Source organism: Hibiscus syriacus, unplaced genomic scaffold, assembly GCF_006381635.1.
Source record: "Hibiscus syriacus cultivar Baekdansim isolate YM2019G1 unplaced genomic scaffold, ASM638163v2 tig00110020_pilon, whole genome shotgun sequence".
Lineage (NCBI taxonomy): Eukaryota > Viridiplantae > Streptophyta > Magnoliopsida > Malvales > Malvaceae > Hibiscus > Hibiscus syriacus.
In genome coordinates this window covers 1560046-1585977 of record NW_024062568.1, presented here as the reverse complement: position 1 = coordinate 1585977, position 25932 = coordinate 1560046, and the positions used below count along the sequence as shown (strand labels likewise).

The 25932-nt window shown below is 33.2% G+C and overlaps 4 protein-coding genes and 1 pseudogene across 4 annotated transcripts; 3 read left to right on the top strand and 2 right to left on the bottom strand.

Moving 5' to 3' along the window:
* The first annotated feature begins 539 nt into the window (after positions 1–539).
* LOC120213178 lies at positions 540–4494 on the top strand (annotated as a pseudogene).
* A 2457-nt stretch (positions 4495–6951) lies between these two features.
* Positions 6952–10835, top strand: LOC120213177 (transcription factor MYB33-like). The gene is made up of 4 exons (XM_039211319.1): positions 6952–7082; positions 7869–8280; positions 8864–9869; positions 10297–10835. The coding sequence occupies exons 2-4, from the start codon at positions 7918–7920 to the stop codon at positions 10602–10604; spliced, it is 1677 nt and encodes a 558-aa protein (XP_039067250.1). The 5' UTR covers positions 6952–7082; positions 7869–7917; the 3' UTR covers positions 10605–10835.
* Positions 10836–11210: 375 nt separating this feature from the next.
* On the bottom strand, positions 11211–13404 carry LOC120213394 (probable serine/threonine-protein kinase PBL23). Its single transcript, XM_039211556.1, has 6 exons — positions 13221–13404; positions 12498–13145; positions 12242–12390; positions 11924–12151; positions 11568–11753; positions 11211–11369 (listed from the first exon to the last, which is right to left on the bottom strand). The coding sequence occupies exons 1-6, from the start codon at positions 13402–13404 to the stop codon at positions 11211–11213; spliced, it is 1554 nt and encodes a 517-aa protein (XP_039067487.1).
* A 137-nt stretch (positions 13405–13541) lies between these two features.
* Positions 13542–17329, bottom strand: LOC120213393. The gene is made up of 3 exons (XM_039211555.1): positions 16912–17329; positions 15213–15355; positions 13542–13652 (listed from the first exon to the last, which is right to left on the bottom strand). Exons 1-3 carry the CDS (start codon positions 17099–17101, stop codon positions 13542–13544), a joined length of 444 nt encoding a protein of 147 aa, XP_039067486.1. The 5' UTR covers positions 17102–17329.
* A 4989-nt stretch (positions 17330–22318) lies between these two features.
* On the top strand, positions 22319–25886 carry LOC120213176. Its single transcript, XM_039211317.1, has 9 exons — positions 22319–22374; positions 22450–22545; positions 22732–22777; positions 22906–22960; positions 23944–24039; positions 24495–24548; positions 24615–24680; positions 25518–25596; positions 25676–25886. The coding sequence occupies exons 1-9, from the start codon at positions 22321–22323 to the stop codon at positions 25751–25753; spliced, it is 624 nt and encodes a 207-aa protein (XP_039067248.1). The 5' UTR covers positions 22319–22320; the 3' UTR covers positions 25754–25886.
* Positions 25887–25932: the final 46 nt, after the last annotated feature.

Below are 25932 nucleotides of genomic sequence, written 5' to 3'. Positions count from 1 at the left end.
TGTTTGTTTACCGATACAGTCAGATCTGTTCAAATCTATCTTTTGTTCGAGTTTATTTAGTCATGTTTTTAACATTTTTCTTATACGGTCCTTGTGTAATTTTAAGTGACTAGTTTCTTGTGTTATTGATTCATCATTATGTGTTTAATTTACTATTGTGATTGTAAATTTTTATTATAATTTAAATATTTTTATTTTTAATAAAATAAAGACTTCTATCAAAAAAAATTAAATATATATAATTATGCCAAACTAAAATTTAAGTATCATATTATATATTTGATTAAATTTTGTGTATTTAAAAATTATACCTAAAATAACTTATTAAGATCTATGATTTAGGAATTAATGCATATTCCTCCACCCCCAATTTCTAGGACTAGACCAATAAATAAAATAAGCAAATAACATTGCTTCTTCAATCCCACCAACAACAGTTTTCATCAATCAAAAAGCTTATTTCAGTGAGACCCTTTCTATCACTGTAAGTTTCTTGCCTGAAATCAACTTTTCGATTTCATAATACTTTTTGGGTTTCTTTTTCCACATTATTTCCTCCCATTTCTTAGTTATTTCGTCACTCATCTCATTTGCCACTTCATTAATGCTTCCATCAATTCTTTTGTAGAATTGAATAACTGGTTTAATTTGTTTATTTGAATTCAGTAGTTTATATCATTTACTAGATAGGGCATTGCTTTGAATGAGCTTGTAATTGATCACCATGTATTTAAACAGCTAGATTTACTGAATAGAAGCAAAATCATGTGAATTGTTTGTTGTATGTGATGATAACATGGATGTGAGAGGGGGGAAAGGGGGTAGTGTCCGGGGCATAAACGTCAAGTCTGATAAGGGTGGAGATAATAGTTGGAATTTAATCGGAAATTCGACAGAGACAGAGGTGATTGTTAATCCGAACGATGATGGAGGTGCCGGAAGTAAGCCGTATGTGGGGATGGAATTCGAGTCGGAGGATGAAGGCAAGATTTTTTATGATGGATATGCTAGGCGGTTAGGGTTTAGTACCAATGTTGGTCAGTTTACTCGTACTAAGCCTGACGGTCCGATTGTGACGTGGAATTTTGCATGTTCAAGGGAGGTTTTAAAGAGGAAAAATGTTGAAAGTTGTAATGCCATGTTTAGGATCGAGAGAAAGGATGGAAAGAAGTGGGTTGCAACAAAGTTTGTTGAGGATCATAATCATTCAATGGTTGCTCCTAGTCAGGTTCATTACCTTAGACCTCGTAGGCATTTTGCGGGAGCCACTAAGAATGTTTCAGAAACATTGGATGCCTCTACTGATGTTTGTGTTTTGGTGGATGAAAATCATACTTCCTGTGATGCCACTAGGGTCGGGAATACCTCATGTGTCAAACCTAATCACCTTGTGAGGAATATAGGGTCTTTAGGCCATGTCGGACCTCCTAGCCAAAGGAGAACACTGGGGAGAGATGCTCAAAATCTGCTGAACTATTTCAAGAAGATGCAGGCTGAAAACCCAGGTTTTTATTATGCGATACAGCTTGATGATGATAACCGAATGACTAATGTTTTCTGGGCTGATGCAAGATCAAGGACAGCATACAATCACTTTGGAGATGCAGTTATTTTTGACACAATGTATCAACCAAATCAGTATCAGGTTCCATTTGCTCCTTTCACAGGCATAAATCATCATGGTCAGATGATATTGTTTGGTTGTGCATTACTTCTAGATGAATCTGAGTTGTCCTTTACTTGGCTATTCAGGACATGGTTATCCGCAATGAATGGTCGACCTCCCGTTTCCATCACCACGGACCAAGATAGAGCAATACAAGCAGCAGTTGCACAGGTCTTTCCAGAAACTCGCCACTGCATTTGCAAGTGGCACATCTTGAGGGAAGGACAAGAAAGGTTGGCTCATGTCTACCTTGCTCATCCTTCATTATATGGCGATCTCTATAGCTGCATAAACTTTTCAGAGTCGATTGAGGATTTTGAATCATCATGGTGCACACTCCTTGATAAGTACAACCTCCATAAAAATGAGTGGCTTCTGGCAGTATATAATGCTCGTAAACAGTGGGCACCAGTTTATTTTCGTGATACTTTCTTTGCTAGTCTTTCTTCAAAGCAAGGGGTTAACTCCTTTTTTGATGGGTACGTAAATCAGCAGACAACTATACTAATTTTCTTTAAGCAATATGAAAGGGCTCTAGAACATTCTCTAGAGAGGGAAATAGAAGCAGATTGTGGTACAAACTGCACCACACCAGTATTGAAGACACCATCACCTATGGAACAGCAGGCAGCAAACCTCTACACGAAGAAAATTTTCTCAAAGTTTCAGGAGGAACTTGTTGAAACTTTTGTGTACACTGCAAACAAGGTTGAGGGTGATGGCATTGTCAGTAAATACAGGGTTGCAAAATATGAACATGATCATAAGGCATACTATGTAATGCTAAATGTTTCTGAGATGAAAGCAAATTGTACATGTCTGATGTTTGAATACTCTGGTATTCTTTGTAGACATATATTGACAGTGTTCACTGTGACAAATGTTCTTACCCTCCCAACCCATTACATATTAAAGCGGTGGACCAAGAGTGCCAAATCTTGGGTTGGATTGGATGAGCAAAATGCCGATCTTCAAGGTATTGAGACTCTAACCAACCGTTTCAATAACCTATGTTGGGAAACCTTCAAATTGGCAGAAGAAGGTGCAGTTGTCCCAGAGACATATAACGCAGCTATCAATGCTCTTAGAGAGGCTGGGAAAAAGATTGCTTTTGCTAAGAAAAATGTAGCTAAAGTCATACAAATGGCTCTCTTACTAGTGGAAATAGTCATGAAGATGGTAGCCAAAAAAACAGTTCTCCAGTCTCCGAAATGGTCCCATCTTTGTGGCCATGGCAGGATGCAGTGCCACCTTGCTTTAATCTTAATGAGATTGAGGCTCCACTTACTGACTTGAATCAAACTAGCATGGTCCCTACATCTATTCATCAGGATACTGATCACCCTGATAGCACGGTATGTGTAGAAGAATCTTATATATATCTTATTAATATACATTATATATGTATGTCACCAGCTCAGACATACATGTCTTGGATTATTGTTGTATTCAGCATTAACGGATGTTTTATTAATAAAAATGTGTGAGAGTTATATTTCCGTTGGATGCAGGTGGTTCTCACTTATTTTAAATCCATGACTTGGGTTATAGAAAATAAAAAAGCAATGGAAGCTTGTAAAGTAGCTGTTATAAACTTGAAGGTATGTCGGCGTATACTCCCATTTGAGTAATGATTTAGGCTAGTTTAACTATCTTCTCCTTATCTGTTCCTTTTCAGCTTCTCTTTATATATTAAAGATACAATTATATATCACATATAAGATTCTTTGACAACAGGTATACCGTATACGTAAAACTAACAACTAATTGTAGTTAGTCTAATGCCATCCTAAAAGGCCATTTCACTTTGTTGAATTTGCAGTCATGTTTCAAATTGGCAAAACAAGCACCAATGACTTGATTGTTTTTATTGCTATAATTTTCTTTCATCTCTGTTGCAGATGCATGACTATGGCATGAATCCTTCAGGAGAGACCGAAGTGCAGTTTAGGCTCACAAAGGTAACTCTGGAGCCTATGTTGCGGTCGATGGCTTACATCAGTCAACAGCTCTCAACGCCAGTCAACAGAGTTGCTGTAATAAATTTGAAGGTTTGAAAATGTTAACTTTTGACCCTTCATACCCTAACCTGTTTTCCTTTAAAATATATTGTTGTTTGGGGGGGGGGGGTTGGAATGAGTTGGCTTTTGGTGATGATTTCTTTTTATATGAATTACCTTAGTGTTATCATGATGATATAAGATGCTATACTGTACATCTAAAAAAAAATTCATAATTATATATTCTTTTGTTCCCTGATTATGGATGTTTCTTGTTTCTGGCCATTTTTTGGGGGTTTATGTATTATGTTATACTATGCTGGATTAGATGTGTGTGTGTGTGTATTCAAAAATGGGTTTTGATCAAACTGGCCAGTCTAACCGTTTGGAGCAAGAATTGGGGGTCTAATCGGTCCACTGGGTAGCAACACTTTGATGATATTGCCCATGCCCATAGAAACTAGGTTCAAATGATGAGTTTAGGAGTAAGATTTATGCTCCTTCTTCTTGCTTCAAGTGCTTATTCTTTTGTTTTTAGTTCAAGTCTAACTTGTATCTTTTGGATTTATTGCTTGTTGATTTGAAATTTCCAGCTCCAAGATACAAACACAGCTTCTGGGAAAAAAGAAGTAAAATTCCAAGTATCGAGAGATACTTTGGGTTCGATGTTAAGATCGATGGCCCATATTCGCGAGCAACTTTGACAATCGTAAGCATTTCATCTCTCCCCACTTCATCTTCATTGTTAATGGAATCATGATTCAATAAATTACCAGAAAGTAAATAGGCAGCTTCCTACTCGGAAGCTGAAGCTGGCAAAGAGATGAATTTCTAATGGTGAATGCTAGAAGATTTCTTTGTAGATGGGAAACGTTGGTATTTTAGTCTTTATTGTTTCAATCACTTAAATTTGTGAAATTTGACTATTTTCATATGCAAGGGCAAGGATTGGAAAGCTTTCAATTTACATTTATTTTATTCGAACTCCAAGCAAGTGTGAGTGTCGGATATGATTCATGTCTTAACATTACTGTTCAGTTTAGAAGTATGATATCCGGAATAGAAAGTTTTACCATATGTCGGACACGAGTACTATCCGAAAAATGAGAAGTCGGAACAACATAGGAATAATATTCTTCTCTTTGTTGCTCTAGTTGTAGTTTTGTGGTAGAGGTAGTAGTATGCAAAGATTCGAACTTGGAACTTATTGTGCTCGTATGAACCAATTAGGCTAAGTTTGAAGATAACCATCCCGAGTTTTATTTGATTTGGTAGAATATGCTTCGAACATAGTAATGGATTTCACATTTGAACTACTCCCAGGGATAAGCAAAAAAATGGGACCGAACCGAAGTGTTTAGATGGTTTATGAAATACAAGTTTTAAAACTTTAGTTATCCAAATCGAATTTTTTATAACGGAAATTAAGCGGTATGTATTTCAAATAATAAAAAGTATATATATGTTATAAAATTATTAATTATTTATTTTAGAAATGTTTAAGTAGGAGTCTTGGAAAAAACGCAAAAAAAAAAAAATCATTTTGATAAAATAAAGTAAAAAATTCGAAACAAAAGATCAGTACGAAAGTATAGAGAATTGAATCGAATTAAAATGGACGGTTTAATGTATCTAATAAATTCGATCGAACTGAGTCATTGTCTGTACCTCTCATCTCGTGATTTTTGATAAACTGCAAGTCTTGGAAATGTGATGATACGTTCAACCGTTGAATATTTTAACTATGTTTTTATATATTTAGATTATGCGTCTAAAATTTAAAGGAAATTAAAAATATTTATTTATTTCAGGTAAAAATTAACTATGATTATTAACAGGGTTGGTTCAAGTGATAATTTGTTTGATATCGTTTAAACAGATCTCAAATTCAAATCTTTATGTATATAAAAAATCTATGTTGTTGCGTGCGACATGAGTTGTTCCGGATTAGTCAAAACAAAACATTGAGTAACCAGGAGGACTACAAAAAATATTAACCATCATTAAATATGTATTAATAAAAATAATATTTTATCGGCATGATAAAAGATAATACGGATTCAAAATTTTATTTGCATAATAAAGATAATTATATCGAGGAATTTAACGGTTAGATTATTAAAATACTAATTATAAAAAGATAAATCTATTAAATGATCACAATAATAAAAGAAAATATATATATATTTAAAAAACTTTAGTTTTAACAACTATATTTATAAAATGTATATATATTGTTAATTGATTTATAAAAGCACTATATTTATTCGAATATCACCATTTAAAAATTATTTCTCATTGCCTGTTTAAAATTAGTGTCATTTCTAAGACGTACTTAGTCAATCGTGCTTTTAAAAAACACGTTTGATTAGACGCGCTTTAATCTTATATGACAACTTAGTAAACAAGTGACTAAAAAAACTCATTTAGTCAAGATTAGTTTTCTAATTTTTTTTAAAAAAATTACAGAGACCAGAATTATGATTTGGCTTTATAAATTGAAAATATTATTGGTGTTAGTTTATATAAATATAATTGAAACATTAATATTTGTTTATTATTAATGTGTGGTTCACGAACTAAAGAGTTTCTAATTATAAAAGTAAAGTAAAATTTAATATGATACTATATTTTAGTATCTCATATATTAATTATCTGTTGTACATATTTTTCAAAACTTAACTAATAATATATAAGTAGCTAGAAATAATATTTTTATAATTATTTAGTGTCGAGATATATTTTCTTTAAATCTAACTTTGATACGATTCAAATTAAATTTTTTGTCTTACCCATAAAAAAAACTCAAATTCAATTAAGAAAATTTGGTTTGATCGGATTACAACCTGTTGATTTTTTTTTACAATCCTTATTAACTGATCATTTTTCCCATATGTAATGAGGGTAAGGGGAGGTAGAATAGTAGGATGACCCCAACACTAGATTGAGAGCAGTTTACGTAATAAATCTCGAAATTATTAATTATCTCAAAATTTATAAAAGTACACAATTATCTAAACACAATAATAAAAATTACACAAATTAGATAAATATCTCATTATAATCTAAAAGTGAAAATTTCATTATCTCATCTTTTTAGTTTCCTTTTGTTAATTAATTTTCCATTTTCTCTCTCCCCAGACAGAAAACCTTAAAATTCAGGGAAAGGAGAAAAAAGAAGGAAGAGGTTTGCTTTTTGTTATTTTGCCGATTCGGTAGTTTTCAATGTTTGCTCTTTTTTATTGTTATTTCCAGATCAACGAATTTTCTATAACTGCTGTTCTTTTGGGGGTTGATTTTCAGGGTTTCCATTGCCGCTTTTGTCTCAGCTCTCACTTCAATCATGGATCATAATTGAACTCATTCAAAGGATTTTTATTTTGAGAAGTTTCTCCCAAAAGAATTGTCAAGGCATGGTAATTGAATTACTACTTCTTTTAATTTCTTTTTCTGTGCTTTTTGAATGAAATTGATAGATTTGGGTTAATTTATTGTAAATTTAGTTTTTTTAATAGTTTTGTTGCTAATCAGTTTCAATTGCAAATTAATGTTCAACTACTGTATTTATTGAAAGAATACACTAGTATAAATAAAATGTTAACTAAGCTTGAAGTCTAAGTCACTCATCTGCAAAAATTATTTATTACTGATATATGATTGGTGTTATTTGTGAGAGAACTATAGTGCATTAAATGCAATTTTGATTTTACTCTCATTTTTCAATGAATTTATTTATTTCATTGTTTCTGTAAATTGGTCTCTTTGGTATGTTCTACTTTCCATATAAGGCAAAAGGGTTTAATTTAAGTTCCAAAGAACGGAACGATTTCGCCCTTTTCAGAATAGAATTCGTATTTGATAAGCGATTTAAGACTCCGTTTGCTGAATTTTAGGGTGATTTCGTTTCCTGAGTACTTGATTTTAATCTTTCTGTATGATGAGTTCTCTCTGTCATTTATAATTTTTTTATTTATAGGGTTGCACCTATTTTATCCAGGCGAGTTTTTTTTCCTTTTATCGATTTTAATCTGTTTATGCATGCTTTTGCAATTCTTATATCAACATTTGAATGGAGTAGTGTTGTTGTTGCTCGCTTTTTAGTTCTTCTTTGATGCATAAAAAGTAGTAACAAATGAGCTGTTTCTTTTAATTATTCGATTTGTTTTAATTTTTTGACTTTTCAATGCTTTTTCTGGTTTTAGGTTTTAGACGGTTACCTGTCAGTAACAATTTGTGTGTGATTGCAAAGAGATGGATCACACAAAAAATGAGAGGGGAAATGGAATGTTCCCTAAGGATCAAATGTTATCGCCATTAATCGATGGTGGTGACTTCGAAGCATCTACAGACGGGGAAGTTGCATTGAAGAAAGGCCCATGGACAGCTGCTGAAGATGCAATTTTGATCGACTATGTGAAGAAACACGGGGAAGGCAACTGGAATGCTGTTCAGAAGCACTCTGGACTACTTCGTTGCGGAAAAAGTTGTCGGTTACGTTGGGCAAATCACTTGAGGCCGAACTTGAAGAAAGGGGCATTTACTCAAGAAGAGGAACAACTGATTATTGAACTCCATGCAAAGATGGGAAATAAATGGGCTCGGATGGCTGCTCATGTAAGTGTTCAGTTCATTTACTGCGAATCTGGCAATTCTCTTAAATGGTTAAATAAAAAACTATTGAACTCATATAAAGTTAAATATTACATTGAGAAAAAGGACACTTAAAATTTGTATCAAATCAAGATATATCTGTAGAACTACCCTGCCCTTTTGTATGTAGTTATACTTTACTTTTTCATTCTATCTGAACTCCCGTTGCAGCATATGTCCATCATTATTCTTAAGCAATGAACTAACTGAAAGATCTAAGGTTTAGTTATGTTCTCACTGTGGAATGTTGAAAGTGTTTTTGATTAGTATCCTCGGTTTCAGGGAGATTAAACGGAGATGGTATTTTTTAGTGTCTTTAGGAATTAAAGTTCATTAAGAGTTTCAATGTGTCTTCATACATAAGAGCAATGCTATTATTGGCCAGTTGCAGTGGTCGACATTATAAAAATCCTGCTCCTTATCACGTTGTAGTCTGTTTGTGCTAGATGCAGAGTAATATCAATTTATGCCTTCCAGAGCTCTGTGACATCTTTCCAACCTTCAGTGTCTGAAGTAAGTTTCTCTGTGCTTTGTTATTTTTTTGCAGTTGCCTGGTCGTACAGATAATGAGATAAAAAATTATTGGAATACACGGATTAAGAGACGTCAACGTGCTGGGTTACCTCTGTATCCTCCTGAAGTGTGCATGCAAGCATTGCAGGAGAGTCACCGTACCAGTGCAGGTATTGATGGGGATAAAGGACCTCATGGTATCTTGCAGAACGACAGCTATGAGATACCTGATGTTGTATTTGACAATTTAAAGGCGAATCAAAATGTCTTGCCTTATGTCCCTGAACTTCCTGGTATATCAGCCAGTGGCATGCTAATGGAAGACCTAGGTTCCTCTCAATATTGTAGTTTCATGTCACCAACTATCTATTGCCAGAAGCGTCTTCGTGGACCAACAGCGTTTTTCCCTGGTTATACTGGTGCTGTTAAAAGTGAATGCCCCTTGTTTGAGCAATTTGAGGATGGTATGTTAAACAAGGCTGCTCAGTCCTTTGGGGCATCCTTTCCCATTGGACAAGATCCTGCAGCTAAGAACTCCCAGTCATTTGGTGTATTCCAAGGAAGCCATTCCCTTCCAAATGGCAATTTCTCTGCTTCAGAGCCCACTTTGGAGGCTGTGAAGTTAGAGCTCCCTTCATTCCAAGATCCAGAAACTGATTTCGGTAGCTGGGGCACTTTATCTTACTCACCACCTTTACTCGAGTCTGTTGATGCTTTTATCCAGTCACCACCACCAAGCGGTGGACTGGAGTCGGATAGTCTTTCACCCCATAATAGTGGTCTGTTGGATGCTATATTTCACGAGTCAAAAACTCTAAGCGGTGCAAAGAATCATCCATCTGACCAGAGTTCAAATTCTACAACTCCTGGTGATATAAACGAAGGTTCAGATTTCAACATTTGCAAGACAGCTTGGGAAAACTGTGGTGAGCCTATTTCTCCGTTGGGTCATTCAGCCTCTTCTCTTTTCAGTGAGTGTATGAGTATCAGTGCGAGCGGCAGTTCGCCATATGAACCGTCATCTGGTGAAACCTTTACTGGTGAGCATCTCTCTGATCTGGACTTGTTAAAAAGGAGACTCGATTTACACTTTTCATTCATTATCAGAAAAAGAAGTATCTTTAACGCTATTAAAAGTTGATCATTTGCCTCCAGCAACTTATATCCTTTAGCTTCCAGTGATGTCTAAACTATTTGAATTGACAGAGAATTTAATATAGTTTCCCTATTTCTTGCCCTAGTTATCGAGTCATTAGTAGGAAATCTTGGTTTAACAACACTATCACCATGCTTTATTTTCATTTTGCTCCATCTTTTATATAATCAAAATTGATTACATTTTTCACCAGATGTTAATGATAGTCATTGAACTAATATTTCAAGTTTAGTGAAAGAGTGAATCATGCATGATAAAAAACTTTCAATTGTTTTTCAATGATTTTTTTAACTTGAATTTGATTTTTTCAGAGTCTCGTCGAAAATCTGAACCAGCTAACAATGTCTTGATACCAGAGATACAGAAAGAGGCTCGTATTCAGTTGGACAGTGGTCACTCTGATACATTACTTGCTTCTGATTGGCTTGAACAGGGTTCTCGTTACGATCCGGACCAAACAGTCATGGCTGATACCATAGCAACCTTTCTTGGTGATGATTTGAGTGGCGAGTACAAGAATATGGCGGCTGGAACATCTATTTCAAGTCCAGAATGGGACCTTGGTTCATGTGCATGGAATGATATGCCTTTTGTCTGTCCAATGCCCAAACTCCCTTGAGATCTGCTGTTGTTTCATTCATTCAGTAATTGTTTTCGATTCGAGCCCGATATACCAAAGTTCATTTGGGATGAGACTAATATGACGTGAGTCATGGATGTTTGGCGTATTGTTTTTGATGAGTTTTTTTCCTTGAACTGTTGGATACTTGTATGCCATTCAGGAACTTTCAGGTATACAAATGTATTCAAGCTGTTGTTATAATTTTGGAATAACTATGCACTTTTAGCATGGAATCCGAACAATCATGTTGCTTGTGTTCTTCATATTTCTTGAAGTATTCATGGTAATTTGATATGATTTGAATCCATGTTTCCTAATTCATAACAATGAAAAAGGTCCTAATTGACAGTGAATCAAGAACCATGTAGAATTTTCCAACACAGAAGTGTAACATTGCTTATCAAACTCCCTGAATCCCTCGACGTAACTGACACGAATCTGATTCAAGATAAACAGATTGTCATTACGAATATCTTTCATGATCGAGCCCACTGCCGGATGCAGATTTAGCGAAAAAGGCAGAAGTGCTCGATGTTTTCCAAATTTGCGGTGATGGCGGAAGTCTAACATTAAAATGACTAAGGTTACTTGCAGGGGCAGTTTCTATGGTGAAGACTGAATCTTCATCACCGGGAGATTGCGATCGTGATTGCGGTTGTGAATCACATGAGCCCTGCTCACAGTATCTGACTGTGCAGGTGAGAAATCTTTGATGCTACAAGTGCTTTCAGGATTCGTTATGTAGCTCAAGGCAAAAACAACCTGCAATGATTATTGCTTATAATAAAGATTCAGATTGTTTTGATCTATGTTCAAAGAGGATGGTAAAGATTGATCTGTTAGTGCTCTTTATTTGTTCGAACTTTTCATTTTTGTTGAAGTATCTTTGTCCGACACTCGTTTGATACATGAATACAGGGTATCTGGGTATGTTGATGTCTTAAGTATCAATTGTAGCACTGAATCATGATTTGAATAAACTTGTTGAAAACTTACCTTATCCATTGATAATCTCTTCTTAGGATCCTTGATGAGACACTTCTCGGCTACTCGAACCATCCAAAACAGTTGATGAACGTCATGTGAATCGAGGATCCTTTCGTCGATCAAATCCGGGTAGTTCCTGTCCTTCAGTAGTGGTCTTGCCTGCATGAAGATCAAAATTTCAGTAATAGAATAACTCTGTGACCTTTCTATGTATTACTCGTTTTCTTGGTGTTACTCTTTAGCTGGTAAAAGTTGGACCTAGTTTACGTTTTTCGGATTGTATCAGTGTCAGATACGAGTATATATCTTTCCGGTATTGAGAGTTTTACCCATCCAACAAGGCTTTTCCCTCCAAGCCTTTTGTCTGTGGTCTTCATTCCGGTGATGAGCTGCAATAGCACAACTCCGAAGGAATAAACATCTGTCTTGGTCGACACTTTACCACATTCAGCGTATTCGGGTGCCAAGTATCCTAATGTTCCAACTACTCTTGTTATCGTCTCCGATGACTTATCTGAACCTTTATGTTGGGTTCTTGCCAAGCCAAAATCTCCCAGCTGAAATAGTGAATCGGTTACGGGCTTCGATAAGTTGAGGTAAAACAACAAATGTACTTGCAGAAGACATGAATGCAGTCTGATTATTACCAGTGGTTCGAACTCGTGGGTTACGAGGATGTTGTTCGGTCTTATGTCTCGATGGATGATATTGTTTTCGTGCAAATATTGCAAGCCCGTTGCAGCTCCCAGTGCTATCTTAACCCTCTTTTCCCAACTAAGAGTTCTTCTTGAGTGCTCTGCAAGTAATTCAGCAAGAAATAACATACATACATCGATTAGATGTTGATAATTAATCGCAAAAGAGAGGTAAAAATCTGAGGTGTCGTGTAGAATGAATCATTACTCGATAAATGACGGTCAAGTGAACCATTGCAGACGTATTCGTAGACAAGTAGCCTGTGGTTTCCTTCGGAGCAAGAACCAACCAGCATGACCAAATTCTCGTGTCTCGCCGTCCGAAGCACGTTAACTTCGGATTTGAATTCTTTCTCACCCTGGAGACTTGTGTTGTACTTGTGTTGCTTTACAGCAATTTTCATCCCATTGATCTCTCCCCTATAGACGGATCCAAATCCACCTTTGGATAGGAAGTTCTTAGCATGGAACCCTTCTGTAGCAGCTACGAGCTCTGCATACGTGAAGTCTCTCATCCATCCGATCCTCGGCCTTAGATTTTTGCATATTGAGCAAAGGGAATTTTTGAAAACTTGATCCACTGGATTTCCCCCCATCCAATCATCGTTTTGGTTATGTTGCTTCGAATTTTCATCCGGACTATGCTGGTTTTTTTGGTCTCCGCTTTCATCGATGGATACTGGGGAATATTCTCCTCCCGTTTCTGGCCCTGTAGTTGTACCGTGTTCTTCATCATGAACATGCAAGGACAAGGACTTTGGTTCGTTACAACCCGAAACCGATGCTCTAGTACCGGCAATACTCGGTGCTGAAGATGAACGTGAGACGGATTTCCTAATGCCCTCCCCTCCATGTCCTGCAACAAAATGACATTACGATTTCTTGATAGGAAAATAGTATATATTTTCACATTGCATTCCAAATAACTTACTCCGCGGAGACGATTCATCATCGGCAACCATTTCCGCATAAGTCACGTTACTTCGACTCGCAGCCGGGAGTCTGAAATTATCCCTTACATTTGGTCCTCTTAACTCTACAACATTGCAGTCTTCCTTCCATCTTACAACATTACATGATAGGTTCTGTATAAAGTACCTTTGGTCATTCTTCATGTGCCTGTCTCGAAGATAGATTAATATCCGAATTTAACTTCGAATTATTTCAGTAGTAAACAATTTATATTATTTAAGTATAAAAAAAATAGATGGAATATCCATAAATATCCGAATTCTCATGTAATTTTTCGAGTTTAAAACACATACCTGTCAAGTACTAACCAAGTAGCACGAAATTTTTTGACAAATCTTGCAGCAACCTCCTTTAATGGATAACCTGCTAACATCTCTATCCGAAATTGTATCTGAAAAACAAAAACCTACATCAAATATGCCATAAATTCAACATTTAACCATATATATATATATATATAGTTTTAAATCAATAATTTGTGCTTGTAGATTAATCAGATTTGATTAGAAAAGGTTGAATTTTACTGATTATTACGGAGTCAAGCTCATATAGTTTAAATGAATCAAATTCAAGTATTTTAATAATTAATTTGTTTAGTTTAAGAATCTAGTAAACACTTTACATTTTAAGATGTTAATGTGGATTTATTGCTCATCGTTACTTTAATAAACATTTGAGCTCAAAATTTAAAAATTGAAACTCAATGAACTCCAGCCAAATTATGAGCTTCAAGGGTTTTTCATAAAGTTTTTTATTACTTGAGCTCGGGGTCATAATTAGCGGTGGTAACAGACTGGGATGGATTGAAATATTTTAGTCAAAATATCAATAAAATAAGAAAAGGAAGGCCATAGCTCATTTCTTATGTAAGGTTTTGCTTCTAACGATACAAAAATGGTTCAAAACAATATAGATCTATAATCTCTAAAATGTGATCCTAATATTTAGATCTAATCAAAAGAAAATTCCTTCATAATCTTTTTATCTTGAGAGTCGATCGTCCAAGGAAAAGAGAAAGTCAAAGAATAAACAAAAAGGTAAATAAAATGACATTCGAAAATAAAAGAAATTCATCAAATTGAAAATTTTGACGTAAATAATATATAGAATGACATTTGTGTATATACTTTAGACGGAGCAGGTCAATTTCAAGTCAATAATGTATAGAGCAAGTGATTAAAAGTTATTAGTTGGCACCTCTCATCTCCTTTAGACTACAACTTTAATATCAATTAAAACTCTACTTCTTCTCGATCAAAATTCTACTTTCCCTCTCTTAGGTAGAATTATTTAAAAAAGAAGTTAATTTCAAAAAAATAAATTAAATCAAATATTTAAATATCTCCATTCATAACTTATACAGTGCTTTGACTATTTAAATAAAATCAAATGTTTAAATGTTTAAAATAAATTTGGTCATATGTATTATTATTTTGGGTAAGGTATACAAATAGTCATTCGACTATAGGGTATTGCTTTGTTGAGTTCTCCAACTATTAAATGTTGCAAAATGACCATTTGAATATAGGGCGTTGCATTGTTGAGTCCTCGACGATTAAAGTTACAAAATAGTCACCCGACTATTCATATGTTCCAAAGTCATTATTTCACGTTAAAAAATTTGAAGGCAGTTTGACGTTAATTTGCTGACTGTGATATGATAAAATCTGATCCCAGAATCTGAAACGACTATCATATCTCAACCAATATATAACGTATCTCAGACGACCATCAATTTTTTTAACAAAAAAGGATAAGTTTGGAACATATGAATAGTCAGGTGATAATTTTGTAACTTTTAATAATAAAAAGACTCAACAAAGCAATGTCGTATAGTAAAAAACCTATTTTGTAACTTTTAATAGTCGGGAAACTCAACAAAACAATATCCTATAATCAATGACCATTTGTGTACTTTACCCTATATATATATTTATCTAGGAAGCTATACCTGCTCCTTTTCGCATTGCCGGGATATTCTCACAATCTCACCATTCTTTTTGTGCTCTTCTAACTTCTTCCTCGTTTCTTCCTCGGCAATCTTTTTGTTTGGTCCAAAAATTGACCCCACTTCAAGCTTAGATCTAAATCCCACTGAACATAAGGGAAAGAAACCATTAATGAAGATGAAAGAAACTGACGAAAGGAACATCATAAAATATCATTATCTGGAAAAATATCAAAATAATTACCTATATTGTGATTTAAAATATATATATAATTTTTTTTAAGTTAAACTAAGTTGTTTCAATAGTAGAAGTAAATGTTGTTCTCTCTAAAAATTTTGGGTTTGAACAACTACATCTGTAGTGTAAGTGAGTTGTCAATAGATTAAATATATAATCACATCAGACTATTTAAAAAAAGATAATGTCTATAACAATCTTTATTTTGTATTTAAAAGTTCGTTTTTGTTTTCCCATTATAAAAATGAATATTTAGCTTTTATACTATACTTAAAAATTCATTTTAGTCTCTCTATTATAAAAAGTAGCATTTTAATTTACATATGTTTGAAAAGTTAAAATTTTGGTCCAAAACACTAAATTTATTGTTTGTTGGCTTAAATATTTTGGTTCAAATACTTTTTAAGCCACTTTCAATTTTGAATTCGAGCAAACTAATCTCTCAAAATAATTTTTTAAACACTTATGAAATCTAAATATAAAATAATTCATACTCTCACCTCTGTTGTCTTAAATTAGAGTAATGCCACAGTTTAAAGGCCAAAACATAAAAAGATTAAAATGTTTACATGAAAAATGTACATTATATTTTATTTGAAATTTTAAATTTGAAATAAGTAAGAGCAAGGATTAACTAAAAAGAAGATTATACAAAAATCATAAAAGTATTTAAAATTTGAGTTAATTGCATCACATGTCCTCAAAGTATGATCCTCATTTTAAATTGGTCCCTAAACTTGTAAATATTTCAATTACATCCCTAAACTATGACTATCAATCTATCATTCTAAATTAGTCCTTAAACTTTTAAGTATTTCAATTTCATCCCAAACTATGACCTTCATTCTAAATTAATCCCCAAACTTTTTGAGCATTCTAATTTTATCCCAAACTATATGTATATACTAATCACATCATTTGTTAATAAAATCGATAGGCCAAGTTATATTAGTATATGTTTGAAAAAAAAATCAAAATTTAAGTTAAACTATGATCGAAACTAATTACATATTTGGATAATTTGGGGATGAAATTGGAAGATTAAAAAGTTTAAGGACCAATTTACAATGAGGGTTATAATTTGAAGACATATGATACAATTAATCAATAAAATTTTATTAAATTATAAAAAATAAAATTATGAAGGAAAAAATATATAATTTTTGTTTTCATTTTATTTAAAAAGTTATCCAATTATAATTGAATACATGTGCGAAAAGATTAACATAATCATGGATTGTTCTTATTCATCCACTTTCAAATATATACACGGAATAAATTAGACTTTTTTAAGAGGGACTGATTTGCTAAATTTTAAAATTAATATAAACTTAAAAAAATTTAAAAAAAAATTGAATCACTAAATGAACCAAGCATAATAAAATGGAGCAATCAGATTAAATCCGAGTTCATTCCGTTGTCCTTTTTTCATGGAAACAAAGGAAAGCAAGCATGGATTCTTACTGAGTTTTCGAGCTCCCATGAAAGAAAACGTACTAGGAGTAATAACCTGGTGAAGAATTCCAATTGCACAAAGCTTGTCTCCAGATTTGAGTGATAAACCCACCAGGGGCCATTTTATTATGCTTGGATTTAGCTCCCTCGACCCGTCCAGGATCACCACCACTCTCTCCCCCGCCTCTGTTGTTCCCATCTTGCCTTTCTTGTTTCAATTTTTTTTTTCACAATCAAACAATACAAGCTCAAAGTTTTATTCAGAAATATTCACAAACACATGGTGTGCATGCATCAAATCCAATTCTTTTTCAGTTTTCTGCCATAAAAAAGAGATAAACGAATATTATAGAATAAACTAAAAAATGGGTTCCTTGAATTTGAAGAAGATGGTTCAAGAGGAGATCATAGAGAGATGGGTGGTGAATTCAAGCTCAAAGATTTATTCAGAAACATTCATAAACACATGGTGTGCATGCATCAAATCCAATTGTTTTTCAGATTTCTGCCAGCAAAAAAGAGAGAAACGAATGTTATAGAAGAAACTAAAAAATGGGTTCCTTGAATTTGAAGAGAATTGTCCAAGAGGAGATCATAGAGAGATGGGTGGTGAATTCAAGCTCAAAGTTTTATTCAGAAATATTCACAAAAACATGGTATGCATGCATCAAATCCAATTCCTTTGCAGTTTTCTACCAGAAAAACGAGGGAGAAACGAATATTATAGAATAAAAAAAAGGTTCTTTGAATTTGAAGAAGATGGTTCAAAAGGAGATCATAGAGAGATGGGTGGTGAATCCAAGCGTATATTCTTAAGCATATCCAAGCTATGGATGGCCCCTGGGTGTTTCTGGTTGTATTGGAAGTATATTATAGCTTTGGGCTTTGCTATTTCATTGATGAAAACTATGTTTTCTTCGAATTATAAATTGCTAAATTTTCAAGAGATTCAATGTTCATAGATTAAATCGAAGCTCTCTTGGAGAATCCACTCCATGAGATTAGTTTATTGTTTTTTTAATTTAATTTAAAGGTTGGGTATGATTATGGATTTTTTAATTTTAGATGTTTAATTTTTTGTAATTATTTTTGTTAAAAATGTTGACGTGGTAAGTCTGCCACATCAGCACCTTATATGATCTGGGAATGTCACGTTAATATCTTTGTCTACCTTTTTTTGTCCATATGATTTTACTAGACATTGTTAGTCGATTAACCGCTTTTATTTAACGGCATCTTTTGATTCAAAATAAATTATTAAGAGTTAATATATTTTAAAATAATAGGAGTTAAAATGATTATTTTATTAAATATTAAGAATATTTTTTATTATTATACTTATTTCTTTATTAATTGATTCAATTTAATAAAATAAATAAATTTTAAGAACTAAAATGAATTTTAGTTGATAATATCGTTAAAAGCAACAACCGATAATAACTCTAAAAGAACTTATTTTTATAAATAATAAGAAAACATGAAGACTACTTATATTATACCAATAATATAGACTTCGTTGGTCAAATATATATGTTAATTGCATAACAAATTAAATATTAATGATATTTTTTGTTCTGAAAATGACACAATAGATGAAGAAAATTGACATGAATATTCAATTTTAATTTATTGGTTGATGATATCTATAAATTTATTTGTTTGTGTTTGAGATTCCTTATTTTGTTTTGATTTTGATAAAAAAATTTCTATGAATATTTAAATTCAGCTCAACTATCTAACCATAAATTAGAAGCGTAAATGAATGGAATTTGAATAATTGTGTTCGTGTTTAGTGGTTTATTTTTAAAGGTGATAATGTTTGGCTTGTGTTTGTTTATTTATTTTTAGAAATGATTTATGTTCGGTTTGTGTTCGTTTAATTTTAATATGATGTTCATATTTATTTTTGAAGGTGTTCATATTCGTTTGTTTAACGTTTACGAATATGTTTGTTTATATGTTCGTTTAGCGTTTGTAAACATGTCCGTATATATATTCGTTTAGTGTTCGTTTATATGATTGTGAACATGTTCATTTGTAAGCTAAAAATGATAAAACTACACCATCAATGCTTAAACTCCTTAAGTTTTATAGTTTAAACTTTAAATTTTACCACATGTTCAATTTAGTCATTACATACACCAATATTTTAAATGTAAAAAGTAAAACGAAAACGAGTCATTAAATGAGTTTGTTCATGAGCATAAATGAATGAGACGATAAACGAGATCATAAACGAGTTTGTTTATGAACATAAACAAACAGAAGACACATCTGTTTGTGTTCGTTCGTTTATTAAATAAACATAAAAATTGTCTATACTCGTTCATTTAAATTAACAAACGAACATTACATAAACTGTTACAAACAAACGAATAAAGTTGTGATCGAAAAATGGATTATGAAAAGCTATTTATTTAAGTAATTTCATGCTAAACTATGAGGTTGAAAGAATTTAAAATAAATAATTTATTTTACATGTAAAAGTATATAATTATAGAAAGGACTTGATATCCAAATAAGTGCTCATGCTATATATTTTTGTACCTAAATAGGCTCGTACAATATTTTTTTGACCATTTGGGTAGCTAACGTTATAAAGTGATCACTTTTGGTGCCCAGAACATAACGACAATTAGTTTTCTCTGTTAAGTGACACGTGTCACAATATGATAATTTTGAATTTTATTTTTGAAAAATATTAAAATATTATTATATTTATAAAAATAAAATCATATTTTCGTTTAAATTACAAAAACCCTCAAAATCTCTAAAATTCTCAAATCCTAACACTAACCCGTTACTGTCGCCTTTTTCTGATCACGACTGCCACCGCCGACTTAGTTGTCATCATCCTAATTATACATCGTCATAGTTGTCGTCGGTCGGTCATCGAAATTGAGTAGGATTACAATTTTTATTTTAGGATTCATGTGGTATAAAACGTTGATTCGCGTTGATCGATCACGATTTTATAGAGGTTTTAGTCGTCGAAGGGAGGTGAGATTGGTTGGAGCTTCGGTGGCGGCAAAGAGTGACGGTTGACGTGGATTTAAGTTTTGAAATGAAATTTTTTAAAGATTTGTGTCGTAACCGGTTTTCGTCCGGGCACGAAATATTTATTTGGCGGGAAAATTGAAGTGAATAAATAGTTTTGAAAATAAATAATTTGGGAGTCGCCATCGGCCTTTTGGGTTAGGTAGGTCGAATACCTAAAAATTATCTTTTAACAGAGTTTTTAAGAAAACATCAGTTAAAAGATGAACTGATCTGCGTTTATAACCAAAAATTCGTTCTTTTTAATAATAAAAAGGGATTCGTGGTCGATTACGTTTAGGGAAGGATTAGCACCCCTACAACGCCCAAAATTGGTACTTATTAATTATAAATTGTCTCTTATTATTAAAATTTAAAAATTCAAAAATATATTTAATTTATAACCCTATTATTTCAAAATTATATAAAAAATATTTATTTATTTAAAAATATCAGAAAAGAACTTCTAAGTGCCTTAAGACAGCTCTTTTCTTTGATATTGATAAATATTAATTTAAATAATATTGTTTAATTTTTAATTTTAAAATATCAGAATATGACATCCAGTTGTTTTAAGACTGTCATTTTCTTTGATATTGAAAACTAAATATTAAAATAATTTATTTAAATTAAATATTTATTTATTATATATTTATACAATATTTAAATATATAAACAAGTAAAAAAATACAATTCTAACTATATATTTAAAAGCAATAAAAAAATACATAAAATAAATGACTAAAATATAGTGAAATTAAAATTAAAAAACCTAATTCATAATTAATCAGAATTACAGGGATTAAACATGCTATTTTCTTTTTTTTGATAATTTAGTGACTAAAATAAAATTATCTAAAATTCGGATATTATAATAAAATAAATTAAAAATATAAACTAGGGATTAAAATATTATTTATTAAAACTAAAGGACTAAATACGTATTTATCCTAAATATATTATTTAATAGAAAGGACTAAAATAAATAAAATTAAAATTAAAGAACCGAATTAAAAGGATTATAAATTTGATTTAGTGACTAAAATGTAAGAGTTACAAGTTTGGATGGATGCGGAAAGGGTTTAACCTTTACTTAATTACACAGATACCCCTCCCCCTTAAACGACGTCGTATGGAGGAGGGTTTATAAACCCTAAACCGGCTGGCCCTTCGGGCCAACCATTCATTTCTTCATTTCTCTTCTTCTCTCAAACAGAGAGAAGATTTCTCTCTGGCTTCTCTCTAAAATTAGAGAGAAGCCGTCCCGGTCAGCCACCGCTGTCGGGCTCCGATCGCTGCCGCCGGCCACCGTTAACGGTGGCCGGAAATTACAAAACCCACCCCAAATCAAAGCCCTTATTTTTCTATATCTAGATCTAAGGTTGTTTTAGCTTAAAACCTTACCAATCGTCGTAGATCTAGGATATTTCTCTTCGACGTTTCGGTTCTCTGATGACTTGTGGAGGCTCTCACGACGGCGATTTCCTCGGTAAGTCTCTTTTTCTCTTCTTTCGGTTTGTATTTTCTGGGATCGTTGGTGTAGTTCTTGCTTTGTTGGTTGCTGTGTTCTCTTTCTCTGTCTTTTTTTTTCTGTTTTTTTTTCGTTCTCTGCCGTCCTCTTCTTTCTTGCAGGTGTGGTGGCTTTTATAGCCACCATTGAGGCTCTCGTCGGACCGGTTTCAGTGGGGACTTCTGGTGAGTCACCATAGCTATGGCGGTGACTCACCGTAGGGCTCGGTGTGGGTAGCTTCGTGGCGTTCTGGAGACTTCTTCATGGGAGTCGTGGTAGCAGGGGATCGTCGGCAGCATATGGTTGGGTCACCTGGCAGTGGGAGTGTCGGCAGAGGCGGCGGCTGGGCTTCTGGAAGCATCAGAGGCGGCTGGGGGGGCTAGGGTTTAGAAACCCTAGCTGAAACCCCAAATGTTTAGGGTTTCTGGTTAGTCTGGGCCGGTTCTAGTTTGTTTGTAACTGGGCCGGTTCAGTTTGTTTGTAATTATTTATTAAATAATAATAATATATAATATTAATAATAATAATAAATAATAATAATAATAATAATTATAATATTAATAATAATACTAATAATAATAATAATAATTTTAATAATAATAATAAATTTAAATGAAAAAAATGATGTCTACAATTTGGATTATTTCAAAATTTATATACTCTTTATAACAAATATATATATATTTTTAAAATTATCAATTTATGACACATGTCATTTAATGAAATAAATTAATACCGTTAACGACTCGAATACCTAAAATAATAACATTTATTTGTAACGTGTGAATAACCTATTCGAAAAAAGATATAATTTGGGAACTTATTAAGCCCGTATAAAATGTAATAACCCGCCATTTTCGACTGTAAAAGCCATGTCTATCTCGCTCAAACTTACGCCGAGCTTCGCTCTCCACGTCCCTCATCGCGTAAAATTTCTTTCTATTCAAAATGATTTTATCTCTAATTTACTAATATAATTTATTTCCTTTTCTCCCCTGTAGGGTTTCAATCAGATTCCATCTTTAACCTTTTCTACGGGCCTTATCTCCCAGAATTTCAAGAAACTATCTTGCTCAATCAACAATGAACGCAACACTGTAAGCTCAATTCAATTTCCATTTTTATGTATAATTTTTCATAGTTATAATAACCCATTTATTGGATTACGAATTTCTTTTGCTGTTTGATTTGTTATCTGTTTGGGTATCAAATTTAGTTCATGGTATTTGGTTCCTGTTAATCCATATATATTTTTTATTTATAGTGTATTGGTGGGTTGATAGGTTAATGGACCAATTGACAATGGCAACTACTCAGCAAACAATGAAGGTATTGGAATTTGGAAATAAGACATTTGTATAATGAACGGATTGTTGTTTATTCATGTAATTGTATTTGTGCTTAAAATAAGAATGAGATTGATTTGTTTATTGCTCTGTTGTTTATTTGATTTAAAGGTTCGACGGCAGGAAAGAGTGAGAGTAGTCAAGGAGAATCGTTTTCACCTAAGGAGTATTTACAACTTGCCTTTCTAATTTGTGCTAAAAACGAGTTTTTATGCGTTTTTAGGATGTTTGGTTACATGGTTTATTGTGGTTGCTCCCATTTATGCTAATTTTGATTAAGTACAATGTTCATCACAGAAACCGTCTATGTTACTTGGGCTCTTCGTTTTTCCTAAAGTTTCCATCTTATTCGGATATGAGTTTGAATTTGAGTATTTTTTAGTGTCAAATACATATCCTACCTGACACTCACCTTAAGTCCGGGTAACATATATTACTATAATCACTTAATTTGATAGTCTCCAACTAATTGATACATGCATTTCTGCTGCATGATTTTCCATTCACCATAGTCATTGTCATTGTTATGCAAGTTGCATGCTTTTTTGTTGAAGAATTGAGTATTGATAAAAGAGTGCTTGGTAATAGAAGGATTAAGATTTTGCAATTTTTCAGATTCTGGGGTATTTAAAACTTAAGCCCCCACCCTGTACTTGCAAAGCTGGCCCATGTGACATCTGTTGAAAGATGATTTCCCGGGTTTATCTTTGCATATGTATATTATTGACAGATCTGCTCATATATTGGAACATTTTGCAAATCCTGTGAACCTTGGAGGTTTCATTTTCACTTAAAAAAAAGAGTGCTCGTATTAATATCCTAGTTTTGCTTTGGCTTCAGCAGTACTGTTGGATAACCGCAAACTGTGCTTTTAAAGTTTAAACTATAATATTTTCTGTACTAGATTTATATCCATTGTATGGATTCTTCCTTTCTTTTTTTATCTCTCTCTAAATGATATTTAACACCAAAATGCAATTATCATTTAGCCATATGACATGGATTTACACCAGAATGAGAACCATACCAAATACTTTATCTCGTCTTCATTTTTTTTTGTGTATTTATGAACCTTATTATGATAAAAAGAAGAGGGCTTAGGCCATGTGGATCTAATTTTTTGGTTTGCTCTTGTTCTTGGGTTCTCAGTGTGTTGAAGAGATTGAGAAGATACGGTGTTGCCGGAGTGTTGTCTTATGGGCTACTGAATACAGCTTACTACCTTACTACCTTTCTTGTTGTATGGTAGGTATAATATTGCTTCTTTGTTAATTCATGAATTCCTTGCACGATTTCATTTGGCATGTATAATGCATTATAGAATTAAGCTCTACTTCATAATTGCCTTTCACTGGTCATTTGGCATGTGTAAAACTAGAACATTATTAGGGTTTGATCGGCATCTTTCTTTTCCTATTCACTCTGAGGGCACAATGTGTCTTACTTATCTAATCAACCATGTTTATTTGTGTTGCATGCTGAGTAGATTTCATGTTCCGTACACATTGAAAGGAAATATTTGACAAGAGCCAAGCTACATCAAAGTTGCTCTTGTACACATCCATAATTGGGCTAAGATGATTTTTTAATGAGTAACAATAAAACAGTTATCTGTTTCATATATAGTCACCCTACTTAGGTGCTCTGCATGCATTATAATGTAGTTATTGTAACAAGAAGTCTTTATGCTTCCTTTTTAGGTTTTATGTTGCCCCAGTACCAGGAAGAATGGGTTATATGGCAGCCGTTGAGAGGTAATATCTCATCCTTTTCATTGTTTATGAGAATGCAGATGATATGAGCACTCTCCGGCCTTGCAGACTTCTCAAGATTATGGCCATGGTTTGGGCCGGAAGCCAAGTGACTAAGCTTATTAGAGCAGGAGGGTGAGTTGATAGAATTTAAATGTTTTTCCCTAAAAGTAGTTTGTTCAGAATCTTCTGTGGAACCGATAATTCCCAATTAGTCCTCTATTGCAAGTAATTTGTTTTTAATTAAATCCTTTTATTTAATCATTTTAGATTTTGTGGGGATGGGAGGAAATGATGGACCTTTATCATGTAAATGGGTCATTTCTGTACATAGTGGTTTGGGCATTCTATTACTGAGCCAAATGCAGGAATTTATTTATTTATTTTTTTGATTAATTTGGGATAAATATAAGTTAATATCTATTAAAAGTTAACTCTCAACCATTTGATATTGAATGCTCACAACCCTGCATTTATGGTGCTCGAACCCGGGACCTCAAGGAATAACAACAATTCTTTTACTACTGAGGTCGCTTGGTTCGTGCTAAATGCAGGAATTTAGTTGATCTGCTTAGGATATGTTTTAATAACCTCTGATCTAGCATATGCCAGCTCCTTGTGCTTCTGCCGTATCGTATGTTACTTAGACTCGGGTTTGAGTGTCGGATACACGTATGTTCAGTTTTCTCCTAGTTTTTCTATGTATTTGGAGGGTCCTTGGATTTATGTCGTCGTATGCATGTCCAATTATATCAGACATAGGTATTTCAAGTAATGAAGAGTACCTACCCCATGCTGCTTCTTGTTGAGTGACCATAGTTCCATAGTCTCTTAGCTGTTCTTAATGGGTCCAAAAACTGTTATATGTCTCTCTTGTAACTGTAAATATGAGATCACTACAGTATATTCCATTTAAAGAGAATTGTTCTACATCAAAATCCATTTAATTCTATGTTGGTGTTTTTATTGCAGGGCCCTTGCTCTTGCCCCCCTTGTTGACAGAGGGTTGTCATGGTTCACCCTCAGATTTAAGTTCGATTCACAGGGAAAGGTACCCGACACTTCACTTTGAAATTCTACTTTATTATCATGTCAGCCAGCATCTCTGAATCCTCTCAAAATGTCTCCAGGCTTCCATGGTGATTGTAGGATTTTGTTTTGGGTTGGCTTTGATGCTGTTTTTGGTTGTGACTGTGCTCTGGGCATAGGTTATTCGGTTTGCCTTACTTCCTAGTAAAGATCTTAGTAGCTCCACAATTTTGGTTTCATATTGCCGTTGAGAGAAGCTAAGAAAAAAGTGTATTTAAAAAGTATTATAAGGTGTTGTGAAGATTATGAAAAAATGGGTTTATAAATATATGCAAAAGTTGATGCTATTTGATTACTT